Raw genomic sequence first — 25,826 nt, forward strand, 5'->3', positions numbered from 1 at the left:
CAACCGATCTGCGTGCGAGAGCAGCGGCATCGGTGAGCTCGGTGCGCCCTGAGGGAGGGCCCGCCATTGCGGAGCCCGCCCGTCTCCCCGGCAACGCTCCCAGCGTGCCCCGCGCGGCGCGGGCCCGGCGGCGGCGCGGCCGGCGGGAGGTGAGAGGCGCCATTTTTAAATCGCTCGGGCCGGCGGCAGTCGCGCCTGGCTGGGCTGTGGCGGGGGTTCCGCTGTGCCAGGGGCAGTCGGGGCGTGCGGGGCACCGGGCTGTAAGGGGGGAGCCGGGCTCCGATGGGCGCTGGGCTGATCGCGGCCCTTCTGCGTGCGTGGGGCCGCAGCTCTTGGCGGCCGGCCGGGCGGGGAGGTGCCTTGGCCGGTGCCCGGCGCCGCGCGTTCCCCCGGCCCGCGCCGTTGGTGACCGCGCAGCCGGGACGGGAGGGCCCAGCGCCGCTCTGTGCCCGCTGCTCCAGCCCCGGCAGGGCTGCCGCGGCTTCTGCGGCCTGCCGCGCTCGCCGTCGCCTTCAGGGGCAGGAGGAGCCCGCTCGCTGCGGGCTCTCGAGTGTTTTCGCTTGTCTGCTTTGCTTTCCACCAGCCATCCTCAGCCACGTTCGCTCGGAGGGAAATTGTTATTTTTCTGTGCTTCTGGATGTGTGTCAGCCGTGTTAGTGGTATTCCACTGACCGAGCTCCTACGTCTAAAAGTAAAACAAAACAAAAACAAAACAGAAAAAGATAACAGTGACTTATGCAGCTCGCTTGGCCTCTCACTCGATCTTCGTCCACGTACTGTAGAGTGTATATAAAACCATGTTTCTGCCTACAGGAGGTGTAGGATATGTATGACAATGTGAAACCTATGCCCTCCCTGAACATCTCGGTTTTTGAGTCAGCATGAAAGGGAAGTGATTTTTCAGAAGAGCTTTGTTTGTGGAATATAACTTATTTGCAAAAATCCTGGGTCGAACTTGGAATGAAATTTTAGTGAGTGAAGGTTTATGTGTGTTTGAAGGCTTCTTGCCATGAAAAATCATTGGAAAACATACATGGTGTTTGGAGACTGGCTGCTCTTGGCTACAGCTCAATTTACAGGTGTAGCTCCCATTCAGAACTCAAATTGATCAGTAACTACTATCAGTTTGGCTTGGTAGTGTGTGTGGCTAAAGCACAAATTTTAACCCTGAGTTAAGAGAGAACCTTGTTTGTTGTTTTTCACCTAATAAGTAACCAGATCTGTTAGTAAGACAGAAACTGAGAGGGTGGTACCATGTGCTGTGTGTAGGGATGGACACTGCCATAATATATGGTTAATGGTTGTTGAAACTTGTACCTTGAGCACTGCTGTGGAGGGAGTGAGAGTAGCTTGCATGAGCTTGGTGTCTTCTGAAATGCAGCTGTCATACAGATATTCTCCAGTATTGGTGCACAAAAGTGTTAAGCATTGATTTTCAGTGGATTCTCTGCAGCAACATCTGAGCAGTGTCTGGGTTATGGAACTCTCTATAACAAAGGATTTCCTGTTTCTCTTTGGTTTTGCCTCCCTAGATTTTTTTAAGGTGATTGTGTTGACTGTTGCAGCTTGCTGATGACAGATCAGTAGAATATGGACTGTTAAAGTAAAATGTGGTGTGCTGCTGCATTTCTCAAAAGATATAGAAGGGGGTCGGGGTGTTTTCTGTTGCACACTTCATGTTCATGGGAAGTCTGATCTCTTATGATTGTGTTGCATAGTTGTTTAAGATAGGGCTTGTTTCACTGAATTGTGACTGTGTAAAATCTGGGCATCTAGTCCAAGGCTGTGATTTTGTGAACATCTGAGCTCTGTGCTGTGCCAGCTCTGTGCTCCTGAAAGGAGAAAGGCTTGCTCCTCCTCCTGTCTGTTTACTTGGCTCTTTGTTCCTTTCCCCTCGTCCGTACCAGCTGCCCACTTTCACTGATGATGTCGCTTGCTGGATTTTTCCATGAGCTTGTGTGACTCACTGACCTCACAGAAAAACTATTGAGTGTCTTCTGCTTGTTTGAGTGTGTTGGCTTCTTGAGTTAAAACAGTTCATGAAGGGGTCTGATGAATGACAAACACAGCAATGGGGACAAAGAAAGGAGGAGTGGAGCCCTCCCGTTCCTGGTGACAGCGAGCTCTTGTGTTGGATTATACTTTTGCTTTAGACCATTGTCTGGTCTTGCTGTAGACTCTTGAGCAGGGATGAGAAGGGGTGGTGTTTGAAGAGTTGCTTTAATGAGGCTGTGCTTTCCTTGAGTTTTTCACTCTTTCAGGCAAATAGTTCATTGTTTCAGAAGATCTTGGCTAATTGGATTAGAAAAGAAGAGCAAATAAAGAGGTCTGGAGTTGTAAGAGAAGCAGGCAGAGGCATTAGACCATGAATTGTGTGAAGAAGCTCTTTGACTTTCACAGATTTTAATGAGAATTTTACTGCTTGGCACAAGGCTAAATACTGTCAGTATTTTGTTAGTTGCAAAATTATATTCATTGTATCATCTATCTGTTTCAAACTGTGTTCAGAGACAATACATTTAAGTGTTTTAAGTGTGGCATGGAAAAGAGAGCCATGAGCGAGTTATGTATGGCACTCAGGGGAATGACCAATGGATGCATGGGTGCAGTCATGGCATTTGGTTATGCCAGGTGAACAAGAAGGAAGCCTTGGTGTTGAAAACAAAATGCCATAAAAATTCATATAAAGAAAAAAATCATATTGATATATAATATTTTTCTCTAAATGCAAGTATTCTCACTTTTAAAGAGCTTGTAGCAAAGAAAAAGTTAAAATAATATAGCTGAAAAATATTGCAAAAGCATAGCCCTTTCGTGATGTGCAGCTATAAAGAGGAGAGATGTATAGTAGGTAATTCAGCAGTGTTTCTCTCTTTAGGAAGAGAAATAATTTGAGAAGAAAGGTGATTCTTGGAAATGCAATTTATTTCCTTCACTTAGGTATTCTACAGTACTACCATTTTAGCTACAGAGTCTGCATTTCCTAGGTTTCAGGACACTGCACCAATGCCTTTGTATTTATACCTATGGAAAACTATGTTAAGGCTTCATAGCAGGAATTTGGGATGACTGATATAAATTTGCCGTTTGGTAGCTTGCTAAATAAGTAGGTGTAGAATTAAGTTTAAATATGATGGTGGGTTTAGTTTCTTTAAAGTATGTTTTATGCTTCTCCACTTCTTGAACACATCTCCAAGAGAGAAAGAACCTAGTGTTCTTTTAAAGTATTTCTCAAAAACTATGACTGTAGTCTTTGTGTAATTTTGAAGATTATTTAAGGCCTGTTCACTGACTGTGAATAACTACTGTCCACCATTAGCACAGAAGAGATTCTGGTTGGTAATAAAGTATTGGTATCCCTAAATGTTCTTGACTATGAGCACTTTACTGCCAGAAATTTTGTGATGCGGGGAAAAGAACCCCAAAACAAGAAAAAACTTTTTCATGTGAATAGGTTAAATATTACTAATTGCTCTTTGTGTTTTCGAGGAAAGAGCTGTCATGAAGTAATGAAATCTCTGTTTGTTTCCCAGTTGTCACCAGGAATGCAAATCACGACATTTGCCGCTAGATGTCCCTGCAAGCCAAAAGAGTTTTGTTTCCTTAAATACAACAGGTTTTCGCAGTCTGGAGCATTGTTTTGTCAGCTGCAATTATCTCCCTCTCTTTTCTCCTTTTATCTTTTTAATGAAATCTTCATGCATATGAATACATGGCCAGGTGTGTGTCTTGCGTTGTAATTTGTGCACTTTTTGATAGCAACGAAAGCTGTGAGGAGAGAATGTACTTCTCACCTGCAGCAGCTTGGAAAAGAGAGTAGGAAAGGCTGTCTTCCAGTTTATCTTTTGGCTGACATTGTCTGAGAAAACGTAGCGTTTCCTTGGTGTCTTTGACTTTATCTCCATTATGCCACTTCAAAAATACTTCTTACTTGAGTAAGCAGCAGGATTTGGATCTGACTTTAAATGCTGTGTTCCTAATTCTGAGCTTTGGCTTATAGTTTGATAGTTACATTTAGTATCTACAACATATGAAAGCAAAGTGCTATTGCCTGATTGTTGGGGTTTTTTTGTTGTTTTGGTTTGTTCTTATTGTTTGTGTGGGGTTTTTGCTTGCTTTTAATAGTGATCATGTTAACCCTGTTGATATGCTTAGAAATTCTTAGGGACATGCTGCCTTGAATTTTCTGTGTGCCAGAGCTTTCTCCCCTCTCACATGATTTATTGTCTTTAGCATCACTGACCTGTTCTCCTCGTCCAGCTGTTGGTTTAACAATTGAAAATGTCTTTATATTGAGTTTGAAAATTGCTGTTGTCCTTTGTTTCTCAACAGCCAACAAAATTCAGGGATGAAAAAGAGATTGTATTGATTAGGAGGGTCTTCAAAACCTGTGTCATTAATGTTTGAAATTGGTTGTGCATTTAGGACAGCCACAGAGGAGAATGTTCCTTATTCTGATTTCTTCCTCTTTGTTCTTTCAGCAAATTTGGGTAAAGCAGAATAAAAACTTGCTGTTGTTGCTTTGCCTAGACTGATGTTATGAGTGGTAGATTTTTCTCTGACCTTTTCTCGTTTTAGCAACAGAGGAAGGAAAACGGGGAAAGAAAGTCTTACATTTACACATTCTTGACATTATCCTGTCATAGTGGAATGGATTTTTTCCCCATATTTTCATCTTGCTTATAGTTCAGGGGTTTACAAAATCAAATTGAAGTGTTTAAGATACATTCATGAAAGAGTGCTGTGGTAGAAAATATACATGCAACTGTGCATGTAAAGAAGGCAAGGTATTTGTAGTGATGGTAGGGATTTATCATTGTTTCTGTTTGAGTTTTACTTTATACAAAGGTACACTTTGCACACTGCAGACATAGACTTCTTAGGCATCAGTCCAGCTATGCAAAAAGCTAAAATGGCAGAGTAGTTGTTTTCAAGTCTTTGTAACTTCCCTAAAATTCAGCTACAGTCCTCCCTCCCCCAGATCCTGTGGAAGTGTCAGTAATGATCAGATTTTTACCTATTGCTTCAAATATCAAAAAGCACTAATGAGGCATATTAGAATACTTCCTTATTTCTCAGGAACTCTTGATTTGCAGCTTTCTTCACACCATTCTGATATTATCACATTTTGCAAAAGTCTTTCTGGAAAGGTCACAAGCAACCACAAAATAAGCTTTGAAAATAAGGAAGTGACTTATTTCAGAACTGAACTGTGGGCAGGTGTCTTCCAGGCTCTCCCTGATACCTTAGCTCTTCTCCAGAGAGGGCTTGGTAGGAATTCAGGAGAGAATTATCTGCTTTTCTTCCAGCTGAAGTATTGGTGTGTTGATTAATACAGCATGTTAGGACAGAGTGACAACCTTTTTAATAAATAGTAAGAAAAGCTGTGTGTCTGCTATCTGTGACCTCTGCTTGAACTCTGATTAAAAAGGCATAAATAGGGCATCATGGTTGGAGTCTCAATGTATAGCATAAGTAAAAATAACATGTCTTGTAATGTTTCAGATAGTAGTGCTTGTTCTTATTTTGTACTGACTCCAGTGACCTTCATGTTTAAGTGTATCCTGTGCCCCTGGGAGCGGTTACCTCTCTGCCCATGCAGCCTGCCCTGAGAAGAGTTGCACTTCCAGTAAAGGTTTCTAATCTGTGTTAAAGCAGAACCAGGATTCTTCTGTACTTAAAGCAAAAGCAGTGTGTGAAACCTTTGAACTGTGAATGTGCTTGAATGCTAATCACATGTCCTTGTATTTGTTCAGGTGTCTTGATCTTCTGAGATGCCAGTGTAACCAGTGGATGGTCTTGTAGATCAATTATGCATTAATCTTGTCTCCTGCATACTCATCGTGAGCAGTCCTCATAAGATGGATGCTTTGGGCAACCTCCTTCCCCTTGTGGGTGAAGGTGGTGAAGCAGTTAATTCACAGGAAATACTAAAACTTTTGATGGATGAAAAAATGCGAAGTGAGCACCACAAAGCAAATTACCAAACTCTAAGGGCAGAACATCTAAGGTACATCAATTTAAGCAAGTTTCTCTATTTGAGTTGTTAAATGGTGAAGCTAAATGTTGGAAGGGGTTTATTTGTATGTATGAGATGTGTGTTAGCTATTCCTGTGTGTAAGGAGAGATTTTAAGAGATTTTTGTTCATATAGGAAAGTAAGCCATTCGAAGTACCTTAAGACGTTGCAGGTGATGTTTCTGCAGCACTTTTTATGCTTATAACTGTGGGATAACTTTTCAATATATTACAGAAAGATGATATTAATAGCTTAGTTCTTTTTTGGTGTCCGTATATGTTTGCTCCTGTGTGTGAGTCTTTTGAGCTTTAAGGTCTAATTTTAAAAGGTGAATATAAAGTAAATTTTATCTTTCAGATTGCAAGAGGATTATACCAAATCACAAGATGAACTGAAAAGGTTGCTAGTTGAAAAAGATACTGTACATGACAAATTTCAGCAGCTTCTTGCTGACTTTCAAGAGCAGTTGCTGGCTAAAACACAGGAGCTGGAACAAGTGAAGCAGCAGGTGAGATAATTTACTGGAAGGACTTGGGATGTATTTTTATCATGTAGTAGGACCATGCATATTTTTCTGTTCATGCAGCATGCATACCCAGCTTGGATATATTTCAGATGACTTGAAATTCTCCCAGTCCAAGCAATGGCTCTTCTCTTGAGTGACTATGGGTTGAAAATAGTGTTTCCTTGTTTAACTGAATCATCCAAATCCTGTTGTTAGGTGCTGTGTAAGGCTCTCAGTCTCTATCCATGTTTGCTCTGCTGTTAAGGGGAGAATTATCTGTCTTGGAGGGTAACTTAGGTGCCTAAATCTGTTAGGACAAGTGACTAAAAAGATAGATATTTGTTTTTCTTTGTGATGACAGCTTTCTTCTTTCTTTTCTTAAAAAAATCCCAAACCAAAATCAAACAAAAAAACTCTTCAACATCGAAGATAACTTGGGTGACACTCTATGTAACTGCTTGTTTCCTTAAAGTAATGCAGGACATGTTCTTAGGAAAAAAAATATCATCTCTAACCAAAGGATCCCAGACTCGGAATGGAGGAGATGTGCCTCAGTAGCATATCTAGGACTAGTTTCCAGGGACTCCAGGGTACAGATAAGTGAAAGAAAATTAGAATAAATAAGACTGTGTCACAGTTGTGGAGGAATTTTTTTTGTTTTAAACTATTTCTTGGTAGATAGTTTGCTGTGTGAACCCTACGAAGAAATTTTAACGAAATACCTTACAGAGTCGAGCTTAAGGCAAGGAATCTTTCCTGGTGTTTTTTTCCATTTAAACCAGTATCCATGTACCTGTTGGAGAACACACATCTAATGTGTTTTGCAAATAATTGTTTGGTGTTGCTTGTTTTGATATTTTTGGGTTGGTTCACTTACTGTTTCAGTTAGATATTAATTCTTTATCTTTTATGTGAGACTGCTTTTCCTTCCCCCATCCCCCACAAAGGAGATAAATCTCTTGGCAATTCAGCCTGAAATTTGTGTTGCTTCTATTGATAAATGCTGACATTCCAAATGCTTGTTATCTTCCCAGAATATTTTTAGTTCACTAATACTTTTTTGCTTTTGTAACTACTATTAAAATTTCTTTAGAAAAACCTAGAAAATTAAGTAAAATTCCTAAAAACATATTTGAAATACCTTATTCCTGGCTATGTGACCAATCACAGTGTAAATAATATGAATGAATATGACTAATTACTTGTGATACTTTTCTGTTTTAAGGTGCTAACTCCTCAAAAATTAGAACGGTTAAAAGCAAAAATGTATGAGGAATTGGAGTCTCCTATGAGAGAGCGTTATCAGAAGCTAGAAAATGTAAGTCATAAGTATTGAAATTTTATTTCATTTAGAGTAGTGATTGCTGCTTTATAGTTGTTCCTAAAACCTTAGGAAATTAAAACTGAAAGGGGGAGCAAAGTATGGCATTATTTCTCTGGTACTCTTGTCCCAGATTTCAACCTCAGGAAAGGTTGAAATCATAGAAGAGAGAGGAGGCATCATTCAGTCAATCAAAGATAACTTGTGAAGCAATAGAAACATTGCATGGACATTTAAAGGAAATAAATTTGAAAACTTTAATTTTTTTTTTTTCTAACTTAGGAAGTAGAAAAATACAGAACACTATATAACAAACTTCGTTATGACCATACCTTTCTGAAATCAGAGTTTGAGCATCAAAAGGAAGAACATGCACATATTTTAGAAGAGAAGAAAATAAAATATGAGACTGAGGTATGTAGAATATTTTAGTAGCTTAGAAAGTATCTCTGACAAAGCTGCTTGAACATTGTGGAACTGTTGGTGCTTGAAGGGTTGTCAGTTTGACTGCATTTCATGTTTGTTTCTATTCTCTTTGTTCTTGAAGCACTTCTGTGACTTAGCCTAAGGCTGTCTCTATAGATTTGTTCAGTGATGGGTTGCAATATTTGTGCTATTAAAAGTAAGAATAACTTGCTTTCTGGTAAATGACGTTTGCTTAAAGCTGTTTTTAATCACATTTGTGGTTTGTGACATGATGCTAATTTGAAATTAATTATCTGACTGACCAATGGAAGTTTAGGCTTTAAATTACTTATGTGGCAACTTATCAAGGAAGATATATTGTTAATAGCAGATAAGGGTATGTTTTGCAATGTACTTACCATGATGTTAGTTTGGATCAAAATAGTGATTATCAAAAGGATACTGAAAACTTGGATAACTTCATTTCGTTTGTATTAGCTCCTGAAGAAACCATTTTTTCATTTCTTTGGACTTTCAAAAGTGTATGTAGCTAAATAAATTGTCAGCTTATTTATGTTTTAAATAGATACATCATTGTAAATGAGTTGCAGATGTCATTTGCATATCCATTTAAGTATTTGTCTGGAAGCATATATTCTAGGATGCCAGATTTGAATGTATTACTCTGAACATCAGACAAAAATCAAAGCAATCATCACTTGCAAAATCAATCCAAGTTTGCAAATGTAGTGCATTAAAAACAGAACAGTTGTCCTTCCTGGAGCTAAACCCACATGCTGCTTTACAGCCTGCCTCTCTCATGGGCTTGTTGAGTTTTTGCTAGTCCTGCAGCTAATTAGCACACTTACACAGAATGCAACTACCTTGAGCCCAGGGCACAGTGTGATCTGGTTTCTCTCAAAGGTTTTATAACATTCCATGTCATTTTGCACAAGGAGGCTATAAAAACATCCTGATTCTTAAATGATGGCTTGGGCATATAATGCAATTGAATCTCCTCATAAAAGGCATTTGGAGGGCTTTTGCTGCAGAAATCAGGTTTGTTCATAGAGAACACTGGTGAAACTTTTAAAAGGACTGCTGCAAATCAGAGTTTGGACTAATCTCCAAATATGGAGAGAATTCTTACATACCTTTCTTTCTTACTCTTTTGGTCCTGCTGTTATATTCAGTCCATGTAACTTATTTTGAAGTGTAACAATCTATGAATTTGTTTGTTAATTACAGTCTCCAGATTGGCTTGTACCTTTTGTACTACTTTGTAAGAGAGAGTTGGGGTTTTTGTTGTTGTTGTTATTGGGTTTTGGTTTGGGTTTTTTGTTTGTTTGTTTGTTTGTTGGTTTCTAGTCTGTCAGGGCCCAGTCATGTTGGCTGTCTGGAGTTATTAGCAGATTTGAGTTCTGTTGTAATTATAAAATAGAGGAATCATAAGAAGTTGGAAGAAACTCTTTATACTCCAAAATCTTGTTTAAAATATTGAAGTGTAATGAGATCAGATTGCTCAGGTCCATGTCCAGCCAAGTCTTGAACATCTGCAAGGATGGGGATTCCATTATTTTTCTGGGCAGACTCTTTCAGTATTTAACCATCTTCATGGTAAACTTTTTTCACAATACGTAGTTGGAACTTCACTTGTTCCGAATTGTGCCTGTTGCCTCTCTTCCCATCATTGTGCATCTTCTCTGAACTGAGGCTTAGTTCCCTCAGCTTGTCCGTATATGTCATTTTCCCCAACCCTCTGAACACCTTAGTGGCCATCTGGACTTGACACAAACTCCAGGTACAGCTTTATCCGTCCTGGAAAGGGGACAAAGGATCACTTCCCTGGATCTGCTAGCTATCCCTCTGCCAATCTGCCAGGATTGGATTGGGTGCTCTGCTGACTGACCTTTAGCTTGTTGTCCGCTAGGACCCCCGGATCCTTTTCCATGGAGATGCTTCCTCGCCTTGCTATGGGCCTGTACTGTTGCATTGGATTCCTCCATCTCAGATGTGTGTCTTGCTCCTCTTATTGAAGAGGATCCAGTTCTGTCCATTCCTTCAGCTTGTCCAGATTCTTCTGGATAGCAGTTTTGCCTTCCAACAGATTGACCATTTCCCCCCAGTTTGGTGTCAAACTCAAGCTTGCTGGAAGTGACTCCATGCCATCATCCAGCTTGCTAATGAGGACACCAACCAGTGTTGCACTCTGTAGTGTGCTCAAACAGACCACGCTAACAACAGGCATTCAGGTGGTCTTGCTTTGACTTTCCTACTCTAAGCAAATGAATGTTTAAATGTCCTCTGCTACTCTTTTCTGAATTGTTAACTACTGTAATTATTGCTGCCTGACATCTAACCAATGTAAGAACTTTTATTTTTCTGATTAACAACTATCAGATTGCAAGACTGGATAAAGATAAGGAAGAACTCCATAATCAGCTGCTTAGCATTGATCCCACAAGGGACAGTAAACGTGTGGAGGCACTTTCCAGAGAAAAGGCACAACTGTGTCAGAAATTAAAAGCCTTAGAAGCAGAAGTCGAAGAACTAAGAGCAGAAAGACACAACAGTGTTGTGCAAGCAGAAAATGTTCAAAGAGTACAAGCACGACAGTTAGCTGACATGCAGACCATGATTCGATCTCTAGAGGTAAGATTTTCTGTTCTTATTTTGCCTCCCTGTAGAGTACAGTAAGAATAGCACTTGGCCTGACAGAACTGTCACAGAAATCACTGATAATTTTGCCATTGACTCCACAATTTGAATTTCTACATTTCAGATTTAAAGTCAAATTGTAGTTGACTGGGAGTCATGCACTGCCAGTTCAACTTTGGGAAGTCTCTCAACTGAGAGACTATGCTGAATGATTATCCTTTCAAAACAAGCGAGTCATATCCATATTTGTAGTCAGTAAGAGGGTCATGTCAACCCTTGCCACTTTGCTGGACTTAGAAACCAATATGTTAATAGTCTGCTGCAGTAAATTCTTTATTCTTTTCAAGAATGTCACATGATGCTCCCCTCTTTAGTCCCTTCATCATCTGTCATTGTCCTATGCCTCTTCTTTGTCCACCACATTACTGCAGTTGTTTATTACTCTGCTGTTGCTCTCCTTGGTATTTCTGGGCTGTTGCACTTTTCCCAGGATTCTACTGTATTCCTCCAGACCTTCTGTCAGTCCTTGCTACCTCTCTAGGCAGTGAGCCTCTTCACCTAGATTTTTTGCACAGTTGCAGCATGCAGATAGATGGTTCTTTTTATTTTTACTATTATCAGTGCTGTATACTTCAGTTACAAAATGCTCTGATCTCAACTTAAAAAGTGCTGTAATCTTCTTAGACAGCTTTAAAGAGAGCCCTGCTGAAAGCAGAAGTGTTTAGAAAAAGAAAGGTGAAATCATGTATTAGATTACCTTTTTGAGGTTCACTAAAGATCAGGGTCTTGTCTTGTAAAGATCAGAATCTATAATGCAGAAATTGCATTTTATTTCCTCTCCAGGATGTTAATTTTTCCATCAGTATAACTGCATAGGCCAGCATATTACACTTTATGAACACTAATTGTAATTACACTGTTTATAGCCCAGTAATTTACTGGTGGGCACACCTGCTGCCTCCTAAGTAAATCAGATTACATCACTCCTTATCAAGGAGGATTGAAAATGGGAGTGATTCTGTGTAGGAGGTGTTAGTAAAAATAGTTGTGACTTTCCACTAAAATTCAAGAACCTTGTTGTGTTGGAATATATGGTAGAACAAAGTTGAATATTTATATGTAATACTATATATTATAATGAGACAGTAATATCTGAAAGCCCAGATCAACCAAAGGTTTCAAATGAGTAACAAGAAGCAACCCAGCTCCAAAAATCCTAAAAATACTTCCTTCATTCAAGGCAGAAAAGAAGTCTGCTGAACTACAGGTTGATCGCATTGAGAAAGAACTGCAGACGAGTCATGAGCAAAACATTCTCTTAACTAGCAAACTCCACAAAGCTGAACGAGAAGTCAATTCCTTAGCTGCTCAAGTAAGTACTTTTATGGTGTCTAAAATATATTTTTCACACCCTTTTATGTTTTTCTGCTTCTATTTTAGACTAAAAGTTACAATGTCATCTGCTGTGACTTAAAATAGATATGGAATTTTTCCCTCAATTCCAGTTGAAAGATAAAGAATATATGACTTTACAGGAGATATGTCATACCTGAAAGTCTCTCTAAAGATTGAGGTTATGTTGTTACTATTCCTTCTTCTAGATCTTTTTCCTGAACAGAACAAGACTTGTGAAGTGGTATCTTTATATTCATGTTTTCAATGTTCATGAAAACAGTCAGCCTAAAACTGATCTTTCTATCTTTTTTTTTTTTTTTTTCTGGAGGTCTTAAAAACTATCCTCTGAATGGGCTGTGTTAGCTACAGGAAGCAAGCTGCATTGGAGTTACTTGTGGAGATTTAGGTTAGATTAGAAGCAGAGGAATCACGTTAGCATAGCTTTTTTCTTTGGTTAATGCCAGCATAGCTTGTACAGAAACATTTCAGTACAGAATTGCATCACAGCATTTTAAGTTGACCATTGTCTTAAAACATATTTGAGTGACTTTTTTGTGTTGGCACCAGATCTTAGAGGTTTCATTTTATGATTGTATGCTTTTCCTTTTTTTTTTTTTTTTCTTTGAGATCTTTTTACAGTGCATATTTGAGTGCTAAGTATTTAATTTTGGTCATTCATTAAAAAAAGTTTTAATTTACCATAGGAATAAGGTGTAGCTATACTACTATTTAAAGCCTCTTTATGTAATATACCCAACTTGGTCCCCATGAATGCTAAATAGGAAGGGAAAACTTCTGGTAAAGATTTTTCAGTCATTTCCCAAAATATATAGAATATTGTTACAGTCTTTATTTTTTGTATCAACTGGTCTTCTCTGCTCCCCTCCAGAAGCAGGAGAAAATAAAATATTATAGTCATGTTTCTCAAAGGGAGGAAAATTAAAGCTTTGTTATAGTAACCTCTACCTGCTTCTGCTCCCACTCAAACCTATTCCTGAGCACAGGTGCCTGTTTGTCCTCTGGATTTTCTGCCTTAAAAAAGCCACCTTAAATCTTTTCAAGTTGCCCTGAATGTTATCAACTTGATATATAAGCAACTAAATCTTCCATGTAGTTACTTAATAAGCTACTGTGTCATTCTTAACCTTTTGCCACTTGTATATGCAAGCAGGTTGTAATTACATTTGTCATTGTGAATGGATTTTCATTATAAGTGCTTTTCTCCAGATATTTAATTCACATTGACCGTGTAATTACTGCGTTCAAATGCCTAAACTATAGAAAGTTTCCATGCAAGCAGTAATTTTCATTGATTTGATGTTCTTAAGGCTCCTACTTTTATGAGGCCATTTGTCTTTAGAGCAGTATTTGATTTAAAATGCACTTCAAGACTATGCAGACCTGGATTTTGAGAAATTGAGTAGCACTCCGGGAGGCCAGGGGGACTATAAGTACTTACCAAATGGAAGTTACTTGGGGAAGTAGTTGATATTCTGGCTTTGGATATCACTGTTTTGATTTACTTGTGGAGATTCAATTTCATTTTATTTTAGCTTGATTCTGAGGTATCTTTAGTCAGAAGTAAAGTAAATATACATAAATTTATTATAGTTAATTTGACGTTGGTTTTTACTAACTCATAGGTAAAAGAACTTAAACATTCACATAAGTTGGAGGTAACAAATGTCAAACTGGAGGCAGCAAGAACAAAGAGTGAAGTAGAAAGAGAGAGAAACAAGATTCAAAGTGAAATGGATGGTAAAGTATGAAATTAATTATTGATGAATTAATTATTAATGAAAATAATTATTTTGTAATTATTTCATCTATTTACTTCTGTTAGAATAATACAACTGTTTTTTTGTCTGAATGCTCCCCAGCAGTCTTCAGCTTCTACTTCTGGTCTAGGTGATAGATCTGACAATTCATTTGGTATTTGAAGTAATTGTGTTGTTTCACTTGCTCTACCAGGGAGAGAACAATTGAGAGCAGTTTTTCATTTATGTAAATTAGTGCATTTGTGACACAATTTGAGCATGATCTGTTTCAAATTATGTACTTCATATGGTTATTTTTTTCTATTATTGGTAAATTCTCGAGTCTTTCATACTCTGCTTGAAACCGTATCGTGCCACAGAGCTTCAGTGGTTGGGTTTTTTGATTCTGTGTCTGTGGAATTGATACCAATTCTGTAAGGCTGCCACATGAAACAAAATACAGCACCTAGCTCATTCTCTGAAGGGAACAGGCATTGCTGTAAGCTACCTGATGCAGCTGAGTATCTAGGCAACTTGAAATAGCTTCCTAGAGTGAAAAGGCCAAAGCTTTCTAGTACTAGTTGTGTTTAAATCACACAACTACACAATTACACTGTTTCAAAGAGAACTGTCCTCATTGATTTGCCATAGCCCCAAAACAGTACATTTGTGTTCCTGAAATAGTTGTTTCTGTTCACTTGCTTTAATAGTAAGTTCGCTAAGACAATGAAAAAGTGGTGTTTTCTGTATTGACAATATGCTTACAGTGTATTGCAGACTAGAAATGTTGGCTCTGTGAAATATGAAACTGAATACAGACAAGATTTAAATTCACCTGAACTTACTGTGGAATTCCATTTGCATTGCTGAATTAGCTGAATAACCAGGAGTCACTGTTAGAGCATGTTGGCTTATTTGCCAGTGAATACAGGTGTCGGTTACAAGATTTTAGTTTGTATCATTTGTCCCTGCCTATGAAGTCATGGTTCTAGAAATGTCTCATTTGGTAATATAAGTGGATTAAAATTGAGATTTGTTGTTGCCCAGTTACTGGTTTCAATGACAACCAGTTTCTGTTTACTGTAAGCTTTTTCCGAAAATGAAAATTTTTTTGCTTGACCTTTGCATAGCTGTTATGGAACAGGTACAAATGCTTTGTATAAATTGCTGTGGAGTTTAAATCTGTAATAATATTAACTGTTTAATTACTATCATTTATTAAAGTAAGAAACTCTCATAGACTGTTATTCAGTGTAATGGTTACTTTTCAAAAGTTTTGGAAATATAACTGTTATACTTAGAAAGGTCTCTTCTTGTTTTCTTGTGTTTTGCTTTTTTCTCCTTCCCCCATTAATTCTGTCATTTGAATTGAGATTTTTAGTTCCCTTTTGTGAATTTATAAAGTTATTTGAATATAGGTTCCTAGGAGGTTCTTACCAATAATGACATGTTTAACTTTTTTAATGTATAATGCAGGATTGCTGTCTGACAAGGAAATTCTTACTGCAGCTGTTGAGCGACATAAAGTGCTTTTAGTGGAAAAGGATCGGGAGCTAATTCGTAAAGTGCAAGCTGCCAAAGAGGAAGTTTTTGACAATATTGCAGCCTTACAGAATGAAAAGTATGTCTACTGATTGCCTCCTCAATTTCTAAAAGAGGATGGTTTTGTGATACTTTTAAAAATATCACTCTTAACTAAACACTTCTGACATTTTCTAGTGATTCTTGTGTGTATGTTGAATAATGTTTTAGGTTAGAACTCGAAAACAGACTAGCTGATCTAGAAAAGATGAAACTGGAACAAGATTCTTGGAGGCAATCTGAAAAGGATCAGTATGAAGAGAAACTACGTGCTGTGCAGATGGCAGAAGAATCTAGCAAAAAGGAACTTCAGCGTTTGCGGTAGTGTGACTTTTCTAATCTAATCTTAGCACAGATTTCTCATTTTCCCTCCTTAATGTCTTTACAGTAGACAGTATGAAAGCTTACTATTCATAGAGACAGAAGTCTTCATTATGAAGTGTTCACTGGTGTAGATTAAACAGGATTATCTTTTGCACTACGTAAAAAAGAGTGCAGAATTAAAAATTAACTGTTTGAGATGGTGTCCCTTTTAGTCCAAACCTTTAAGTGTTATTTTCAATGACCCTTTTGAAGTAATAATTTGGCAATACATATTTGTTAAAACTAGTTTAGTGCTGGCTGCTGACATAGCCGCAGTGTTAGAGTAAATAATTTCTCATTCCACAATGGCACCATAGCAGAAATTGGCAATCTGAGACCTGATATGATATCTCTGAGTTGGTTATTATGGCTGGGAGTTTACTTAGCTTACTATAGTTGAAGGTTAGCATGATAAAATTAATCATACTCCAAAAGTCTTATTCCTATGTGAATTCCAAGAATTAATAGAAATATATTTTCAGTGCTTTTTTAGTTTAATATTTATTAGCCTTTCAAATAATGCTATTTATTTGTCAGGCTGATTTGTCCTAATTTATAGCATTGGAATTTTGATTAGATAAAAATAAGGATGTCTTACACAATTTTAGATTAAAAATTCAACAGCAAGCTATGCAGACAAAAGAGCTGGAAGAAAAGAAATGTGAAAATGCTGATCTGAAACAGGTAAGGTTTTATTGCATTATAATGTTTTATAAAGAAATACATTCTTTCCTGTAGTTACCATGTCCTGCGTTTGAAGATTAGATTGAATTTTTAAGGCTTTTTTTTTTCCCCTGGAGGGATGAAATGGGTACTTTAGATATTTAAAGGAGAAGTGTTCAGAAATCAGTTGTGCTTTCCTGGACCTCTATAAATGGATTACAGTTTTTTGCTTCATGTGTTTTGTGGGTAACAGGGATTTCAAATCTGAATGTTTATAGACTGGTATATTGAATATGGTTATGCACTATTTAACTGGAGATTCAGTTGCCATGGAGACTTATAAGTTGTTTCTAGGTAATGCTTTGCATTTACACTGCATCTCTCATCTGAGGTTCTTCAAGTGTTTAACAGATGTTTCATAAATGAACAAACTAGTGTAAAGAGGTATATTTCTATTGCATAGTCAATTGATGGCAGTGTTGAAAAGCAAACCTATATTTTTTTAACTCCCGCTTGCCTGTGATGTTATTTAGTAGGTAATAACAATAGCTGTGCATCAAACTACTCTGCATGCTGTGTGCACTTGAAGTTTGAGACACTTATTTTTTCCTCCCAAAATCAGAAATTGGGGGATCTAAGTGTCCATGTGAGGGGAGGAAAAGGAAAGGGAAATGATCATTTGTGTATGCTGGCTGCAGAGGTTGGACTTTTCAGTGCTTCCTTGTTTTGTGAACTGGTTGGTACAGTCCCTGTTGGCTGTAACACTCAGTATGGTATGGAACAGAAGAGCCTGGAAAGCTCCACAGCTCTGCTGCTAAATATTTCGTGGTCCTCAAGTTCTGTTCAGGCCTGGGGCTGAAGTGTTGGATTTCTGAAGTTCTGGGGGACACTTCAGTGGCAGAAGCTTCCTGCTGATCTTTCTCATTTTAACTACAACAGAAACCCTTTATCTTGTAGTGATTTACTGTAAAGCTTCTGGAGAAAGTGTTGAGTAAAGAGAAAAGAAACGAGTAAAAAAGGCTAATGAAAAGCTAAAGCTAGTTGGTGTCTCCATTTTGCATTGTCTCAGTATCTCAAAATCAGTTGCTGGTTATTTGCATATCTTCTGAAATAGAAAAATTCTTTTTTGTTTTGGCAGCAAATAAATGATATCCAACTCCAGCTTGCCTCACTTTCTCAATCAGAAAAAGATTTGCTGGAATCTAATCAAAAGTTGAAGGAAATAATAGAGAGATTGAAACAAGAATGTCAACATGCAAGGGCTCAGGCAGAGAAAGCTCAACTGGAAACAGAGAAGTAATTTTTTTCTTTTGGCTTTATTTTTCATGCTGCTTGTGTTCTTCTCATATAGATTACTTAACTGTGGATTGTAGATTCTGAATAAAGTCAGAAAGTTAAAATGGTCAGGAAATATTGAACAGTTGTAAAAAATGGCTGTACATTCTGTGGGCATAGCATGTATAAAAGCTTTCCTCATGTCAGCTTTAAAAACAGAGGAGTTTGTTTCCATTGGTTTCCATTTGTATCTGTTAAAATTAATTATTGATTAATGAGATACACTTATTGCATAAATTGAAATTCTACTTGACTGAAGAGGGCGTCAAACTTCTATAGGTATAAATGTATCTAGAGTTTCAGAGAGTTCTTTTAAGAGTGTTTAAGCTGTATGTGTGAAAAAAGCATTCAAACATTGTATTATGCATGATAAGGTTCCACAGTCCCAGTCAGTATATGTGTGAATACTTCTTTCCCTTTCCCACTAGCTACTTTTAGCTGATATGAAGTAAAAGCTTATAAAATATCTTCTAGTTCCTCTCATCAAAATTAAAAATAATCACTTTCCTTTTTTTTGCACAAGCTTGACCGCATGTCAACAAAGTATGACAATAAATGATGAAGGAAGCCAAATTTTATTCAGATTCCATACAGAAATGAACACCTTCCTGGAATTTAAAGATCAGTTTGTCAGTCTGAAATGGTTTTTCAGAATTTATTAGTTTAGTAACCCAATATTTGTCAAACTAGTACTGGATTATTGTGTGGTGGGTGCTTCAAAAAGTTGGTGTCCCAGATTAAATACAACATTTCCAAAGGATATTATGTAACTTTTGTTTTAACATCTCTTTTCCTATTAATTGGTGCTGCAATTGCTATGTTGTCATTAGTTTAGGTAGTGCTTTTCAATTCAACATTTGAAGATATTATTGCATTTGGATGGCAGAGTATGCCACAAGCACATTAAATATTTGGATGTTTGCTTTAGGGAGGTGTACTCACATGTTGAGTGAGATCATTGCTGTTACTTGAATGAGGCTGTCATTGTCATTTACATATTTATGGATCACAAAACAGTCAGGACTAGTTTTTCCTGGGAAGGCACTGGAAGGAACTTGTCAGTCCTCAGAGATCATTGTATACAAGTATGTAGGTACTGAGAGATGCACTAAGGTTGGTACTGCAGAAATGAAGCAGCTTTGTAGCCTGCATGTAATTCCTGCAGGCCTGTGCCATTGCTAACCTGGGAGCCTTGGGTCATGTTCCCATTGTTTTTATGAATCTGTGAGTGATAGAACCTCCTTTCTCAGTTCAGTAAATTCTTATGAGCTTGAACACCAAAGAGTTAAGTTGCACCAAAGCAACAGGAAGTGAAATAGGGACCAAAAGATGAGACAACAAGATAAAAAGTTCCAGATAAATAGTGCCAGTTGAGCATTGAGCATAAGCAGGCAAAGCTGCTGCATAAATGGCTGTGTCAATCTTAAGCTTGGAAATGAAAATGTGAAAGGAGAAAAAAAGCTGAAGGCAAACTATGAGCCGGATACAGATCAGAAATGAGCTCAAACAGGGACTTGTTTAGCATTTTGGGAACAATGTTAGTGGCATTTAAACCAAACAACAACAAAAACCAAAACACAAAACACCTCTAGAAACCCTCACACCTAACTCAAGCATTTTAACCATTGTTTCAGCTGAAATCCTTTTACTTCTAAGCAGTGCTCATCTAAAGTGCTTTGGTTCCTGGGTGCTAGTAGTTATTTGCAGTCCAGAGTGAGGTACAAGCCATGCTGCACGAACTAGAAGAGCCATGACAGGTGACACAGGGGCCAGGACTCTGTTTCCCAAGTGAGAGTGGATGATGCCCAGTACTTCTACTGTGGGGAAGTGTGGGATCTCAGGATTTGAGTCCTGGGATGCCGGGCCCCTGAGACCACCCTTGGGGGGCCCGGGAGTCCTGGAATGTTGCCAGAAGTGTCTGGTGGCAGGACTTTGACCCTACACGGGAGACGACACCTTTATGAAGATAAGAGGGCCTCACCGGGGTGAAGGGTGGAAAGATTAGCTAATTAGAGGGTGAGAAGCAGGGTTTAGGATTTATGTACAGGGGGGTTTAGAGGAGTAAGATGGAGGAATTGGGGTGTGTCCTGCCCTCCTTCTTCTTCCTCCTCTCCTCCATCTTCTTTGGCCACGGTGGCACCTTTGGATTGGTTATTACTAAGAGTACACCGAGTTATAAGAATAGATGGTATTGGGGAAAAATGATAAATATTGTATACGTAACTAGGGGTATAAAGATACGTGGCGGTCCGGGGGACGGCACAGTGTGCCCATGGCTGACTGCTGAGCGGATCTTTGTTCGGCTGAAAGAACATCTTTTAGATAAACAATTAATAAACATAAAACCAGAAAGAAGAACTGAAGCCTCTTCTCGTCCTTCGATACGCGGGCTGCCCCAAGGCCACCCCGGGCCTTCCAGGCCCCTCAAACAGCCGAGATAAACCGGACAGGGAAGGGAGAGGTGGTTTGGTGAGAAATTTATGGAGATGCATTCAGAGTCCCTGCAGGGAAAATGCATCTGCCTGGGACTGGAGTAGTGGTGGATGCACTAATACCAGGCCTTGGTCGTCTTAAAATCTGCTAGATAGAATCTCACCATTTGATTTTAATTTTTAACAGTAATGTAATTAAATATTCCATTAGTTCTTGCCTGCTTTGACTCGTAATGCAGGCAGCCCAAACAAACAAGGCAGCACGGAGAAATGGCTCCTTTCCTATACACTGCTAGAGAACACAGCCTAATTTTAGTGTGTTGTAACCATGCAAAAGTCTAAACAGATAACATATGTCTTTGGTGGTGTGTGTGTTCAGCTGGAATGTTGTCTAGAAACCGTATTAGTGGGAGCTTCTTGTTGAGCTGGTGTTTGTTCTGGTTGGGAACATGTCCTAAGCAAGTCTGTTATGAAGATTTAGTAGACCCCATAGGGCAGCACCCTGCTCTCCTAAATAGAGAAGGTAGTTGTCAACAGTTCTGACAACTGATGTTTGGAATAGGCATCTGCTCTTGTGTTCTACTATGATGGTTTGACCTGAATTGAGGAATTTTGTCTGGGTGGTTTGGCAGCATGCTGATCCAAGAAGACACCAACAATCAGCTTCTTGGAATCAGTTTTCAAAATTTGATAGTTAAAGAAATCCTAGGATAATGCCCAGGTTCAAATGTCATAGTCACAATTAGATTGTTAACATAATAAAATTTACATCAGATCCTTTAAGTATATGAGTTGTGAAAAGATGCATCTGTTTTAATAGCCTTAAGGTATTAACTGAATGTGCTGCATTGTATGACCTCTTGATTTTTTTGCCCTGATTTTTCCAAAGGACTTCAGAATACCAGCGTATGGAATGGCTGCAGGAGAAGCATGTGCTTACACAGCATGTCACAGAGTATGAAGAGAAATACAAGCAAATGAAGAACAAGCTATGTCGAGCTGCTGTTGCTCAGAAAAAGGCATGTTGTCTCTTCCTTTTTGAATGATCCACCCTGGGTAAAGTTCAGCTTTATGTTGGCCAGCTAGAATGGTTTCAATGTTAAGAGTTTATTTGCAATCTACTGTATATAATAACTAAATAGCTTGGGTTCTTCAAGATTAGCATAGAAATAGGTTGAATGACATGCAAAATAATATTACAGCCAACAACTTTGTTATAATGCCATCAAAGATTTTGTGAGGCTTTCTTTGCACATACGTGTGCATTGATTAAGAGGTGAACCCCTTGATGAGAGAGGATGATGATACTAGATACTAGACAAATGATGTTCTACTTTTCCTTGATGGAATGTTAAAATTTTATTTCTTCTCCTAAGCTTACTTTTTAAGAAATAGTTTGGAAGGTAAGGCAGGTAAAACCTCAAGATTAATTAGTGCTGTTATACATTGAACATAGGTTATGAAACCTACCAGTGTCTTTTAAGGTCATAGATAGTTAAGATCAATATGGGAAAAAAAGCCATAAAAACCAAACAACAAAAAAACCTAACAAAAACCAAACCAAAAACCAAAAACAGGAAGCATACTTTTTTGGTTATGCTTATGCTCATTTCTATGTGTCCATTTAAAGGATGACCATTGTGATTCTCAGATACTGCTAATGTTTGTTAGTACAGCTGGTCACTGACCAACAACTGACTGGCAGTTGTGCCTCTTTCATTCCCATCAATGAATCATTTTCCATCTCTTCTGCTTCCCAACATGGCATTCTAAGCACCTTCAAACATCCCAGCATCTCTTCTTAAAGAAAGAAACTCCCATAAAGTGTTTCTTTATAGCTTGAAACCACATACAGTTTAGATTTAATTTTTACAGGATCTAATCTATTAAGGTATTACTTAGCTGTTTGAAATATCTGTTTGACAGAGAAAGACTCTCAATGACAATAAACAAAGGAGGATGCATGAGAAAATAGAACTTTTGGAAGCCAAGATGGAAGAACTAGAAAAGGAAAATCAAGTGTTAAATAGGTAATTAACTTTGCTTTTTCTTAGCTTAAATAATTGCATATGCTCAAGGTATGACTTACAAATATGGAGTATTTTTGAAGATACATGTTACCTATATTAGTAACCAGAGTCCAGTCTAATGGCCTTTACAGCACTAGAATTCTTTGAATAGATTCTGTTTAGGATGGGCAGCTGAGAGCTTATGAGACAGTTGCAGGGCTGTCTCTTCAAGAAGAAAAAGAGAAAAAAATACCTGATAGGTGCAGTTGCAGGAATCCCTTTAAAAGAACGAAGTGAACAAGACATCAGAATTGCAAGAGAAACAGACATGGCATCCTCTTTGAAAGGTGAAGTTCTGGTTTTTCCCTCTTCATTGAGCCCCTACAGAGGGCTTGATTTTAATAATTAATGTAGCTGCACTGACTCACTACTGTGAATGGTAATAAAAGCTTAATTTATTTTATGTAAACTCTAATCTATAATAGAGCAGATAGCTAAATATATAGAGGGGCATTTAGACAGATGTGTAGGCAAAAGAACATACACAGATCTACCTTCCAGTTCTTCTGAGTAAGGATAGGTGGAAACTGGAGGTGTTAAACAGCAGAGCACTCGTGGAGAGCCGTGCTGCTGTGTTGGGATAACAAAGATCTTGAGCCATAAACCATCTGTTATTTCCTAGACAGAATGTTTCCTCTGAAGAATATGCTCGCCTCCAGAAGAGGCTGAAGGACTTGCAGCGTCGGCACAATGAATTCCGGACTATAATTCTGAGTCCTGACATACCCGCACTCAACCCAGTCGGTGTAACCCCATCGTCTGCGGGGCCTCCTGGGCCTGCAGCGTCCTTCTCCTTTCTTCAGGTGGGATATAGCACAAGCTGGGAAAATAATACAGCAAAAGAGGCCACTGAAATAGTTCTTTTTTACTGACCTTAGTCTGAAGGAAGGCGTATTTCATCTTTGAACAGAAGTAAGAAATTTTGAGTTATCTGGAGATGTTCCCTTCCTTGCAATAGGAAGGAGTACTTGAAAGACAAAGGAAAACATTACGGAGTGTAACGACTGGGTAGTTTTAAGCCAATTCTCCATACTTTGTCCTTCCCCTCAGAGGCTTCAAATGGCTCCTTCTGAGCAAGGAATGCTACTGTTGCTCTCACACCATGGTTTTGTTATTGCAAAGCAGTATTGCTGCTTTTGATTTCTTGTGTGGTTAAAAGTCTTAGGCTGAGCTGCTGAGGGTGAAAATCTCTCTGGCTGAGGTTGAGCAGGTTGACTTTACAGATTCATGAGACCTCAGGTTTATGTGCTCCTTCATCTGAGAGGAGGAACATCTCCAAATGTATTTCTTCCTGATGCTGTTCATCAAGAATAATACCCGTGAAACATTGATGAGTAAAATTTAACAAATATGGATGTTTTGGACTTTACAGTTTTTATTTTCCTTAAAGAAAATGAATGTATTGCTCATTTTGGTCCCTTGTGTGTAAAATGTAATAGAGCCACATTCTTTTTCCTTTAAATTTCAAGGAGGAGCAGCATCAAAGAGAGCTTGCCCTGCTTGGCAAGCGATTGGAAGAATTAGAAACCAGACAAAGAAAACAGCTGGAAGATCTTGGACCGTCTAGAGAGCGGGTAATGGTGGGATGTGGGGACTTGGCAAGAAATAAGATAACTGGGGGAAATGAAGCACAAAGTGAGGACTCCAAATAAAATCTGCATACTCTTTATACTGTTAGCTTTCAATAACTTATCCTTTGTACATGCTTTTCATATTTTGCCAAAAACATGGTTGTGTGTGCCTGAATAGCATAAAATATATTCTGCATAGTTACTCCTTTGTGGCTCAACTTGTTTTACTGCTGGATTGAAGGACCAGCAGGTCTAAGGACTTTTCTCACTGGGAATCATACAAAGAATATGCAGGGTTGCCATTCATGAGGCTACACCCTGAATTTGTGTTACCAGTGCAATGCTATTTAGCATAGCAGCAGTTACAGGCTCAATAATGAGATTCAATTGCAGACTTTTTCTGGTCCACTTGACTTCCCAGTTCTCTGAAGTGCTGCTTCTCTGGGCATGTGTATGGGAAGTGAAGTGCCTTCCACTATAAGCCAAGAGCAGGTTTGGGATGATTTGATGAAGCTGAATAGCCACAAGTCTGTTGGACCTGATGTGCATCTCAGGACCCCGAGGGAACTGGCTGATGTTGTTGCTTGTTTGGACATCGTGGCAATCAGGTGATGCCCTCAGTGACTGGAAAAAGGGAAATTATGCTCCCATTTTTAAAAAGGGAAGAAAGGATGAACCATGAAACTACAGAGTGGTGTGCCTCACCTCAGTGTCTGTGATGATCATGGAGCAGATCCTTCTAGAAGATGTGCTGAGCCAAGTGAAAGACAAGGAGGGCAGCCAAGGTAGCCATCATGCTGTTTCTATGGGCAAATTGTGCCTGAGCAATATGGCCCTGTATGATGGAGTGACAGCAATGGTTGACAGGGGATCACCAACAAATGTGATCATTTAGACTTCTGTCAGGCCTTTGGTACAGTCCCACATGACATGGCTGATCTCCAGACAGAAGGGACATGGATTTGATGGGTGAATTGTCATTCAGTGGATAAGGAATTGGCTGGATGGACGCAGGCAGAGTTGTAGCCCATGGCTCCATGTCCAGGTAGAGGATGGTGCTGAGTGGGGTCCCTCAGAGCTCACTCTTGGCACCGATGCTCTTCAGTACCTTCATTGATGTCTGGCAGCAAGGTCAAGTGCAGCCTCAGCAGGGTTGCTGACACAACAGAAGGAAGGGCTGTCATCCAGACATGGGCCCATGGGGATATTATGCAGTTCAGCATGTCCAAGTGCAAGGTGCTGCATCTGGGTAGGGAAAATCCCAAATGTGACTATAGACTGGGAAAAGAAGTCACTGAGACCAGCCCTGCAGAGAAGGACAGTGGAGTTCTCATGGATGAAGGGCTGGCCATGAGCCAGCAGTGTGCATTCACAGCTCAGAAGCCCAACCACATCCTGGGCTGCAGCAAAAGCAGCATGGCCAGCAGGGAAGGGGAGGCTTTAGGGAGACATTATTCTTCCAGTATCTAAAGGGGGCTATAAAACTGAGGGGGATTTTTTGTCCAGAGAGTGTCAGAGGACAAGGGACAACAGTTTTAAACTGAAAAAGGGCAGGTTTCAATATTAGGAAGAAATCCTTTACTGTGGAGGTGGTGAGGAACTGGAACAGGTTGTCCAGAGAAGCTGTGGATGTCCCATCCCTGGAAGTGTTCAAGGCCAGATTGGATGGGGCTCTGAGCAACCTGTAATAGTGGAAGGTGTGCCTGCCCATGGCAGAGGGACTGGGACCAGATGATCTTTGGTCCCTTCCAAC

At 39.1% G+C, this 25,826-nt stretch overlaps 1 protein-coding gene across 4 annotated transcripts; it reads left to right on the plus strand.

Moving 5' to 3' along the window:
* Positions 1–25,621, plus strand: CEP83 (centrosomal protein 83). Of its 4 annotated transcripts, none has more exons than XM_005480681.4 (16): positions 2–149; positions 5,757–6,010; positions 6,376–6,526; positions 7,749–7,841; positions 8,127–8,258; positions 10,650–10,901; positions 12,148–12,279; positions 13,946–14,060; positions 15,536–15,680; positions 15,812–15,961; positions 16,612–16,687; positions 17,805–17,962; positions 21,323–21,452; positions 22,360–22,463; positions 23,125–23,305; positions 23,972–25,621. In XM_005480681.4, exons 2-16 carry the CDS (start codon positions 5,862–5,864, stop codon positions 24,152–24,154), a joined length of 2,151 nt encoding a protein of 716 aa, XP_005480738.2. In that variant the 5' UTR covers positions 2–149; positions 5,757–5,861; the 3' UTR covers positions 24,155–25,621. The 4 variants fall into 4 exon arrangements, with proteins under 4 accessions (XP_014128221.2, XP_005480738.2, XP_026653576.2 ...); XM_026797775.2 differs by lacking the exon at positions 2–149 and adding an exon at positions 2,446–3,720; XM_026797779.2 differs by lacking the exon at positions 2–149 and adding an exon at positions 4,093–4,490.
* Positions 25,622–25,826: the final 205 nt, after the last annotated feature.

The sequence above is a fragment of the Zonotrichia albicollis genome, chromosome 4 (assembly GCF_047830755.1).
Source record: "Zonotrichia albicollis isolate bZonAlb1 chromosome 4, bZonAlb1.hap1, whole genome shotgun sequence".
Taxonomy (NCBI): Eukaryota; Metazoa; Chordata; class Aves; order Passeriformes; family Passerellidae; genus Zonotrichia; species Zonotrichia albicollis.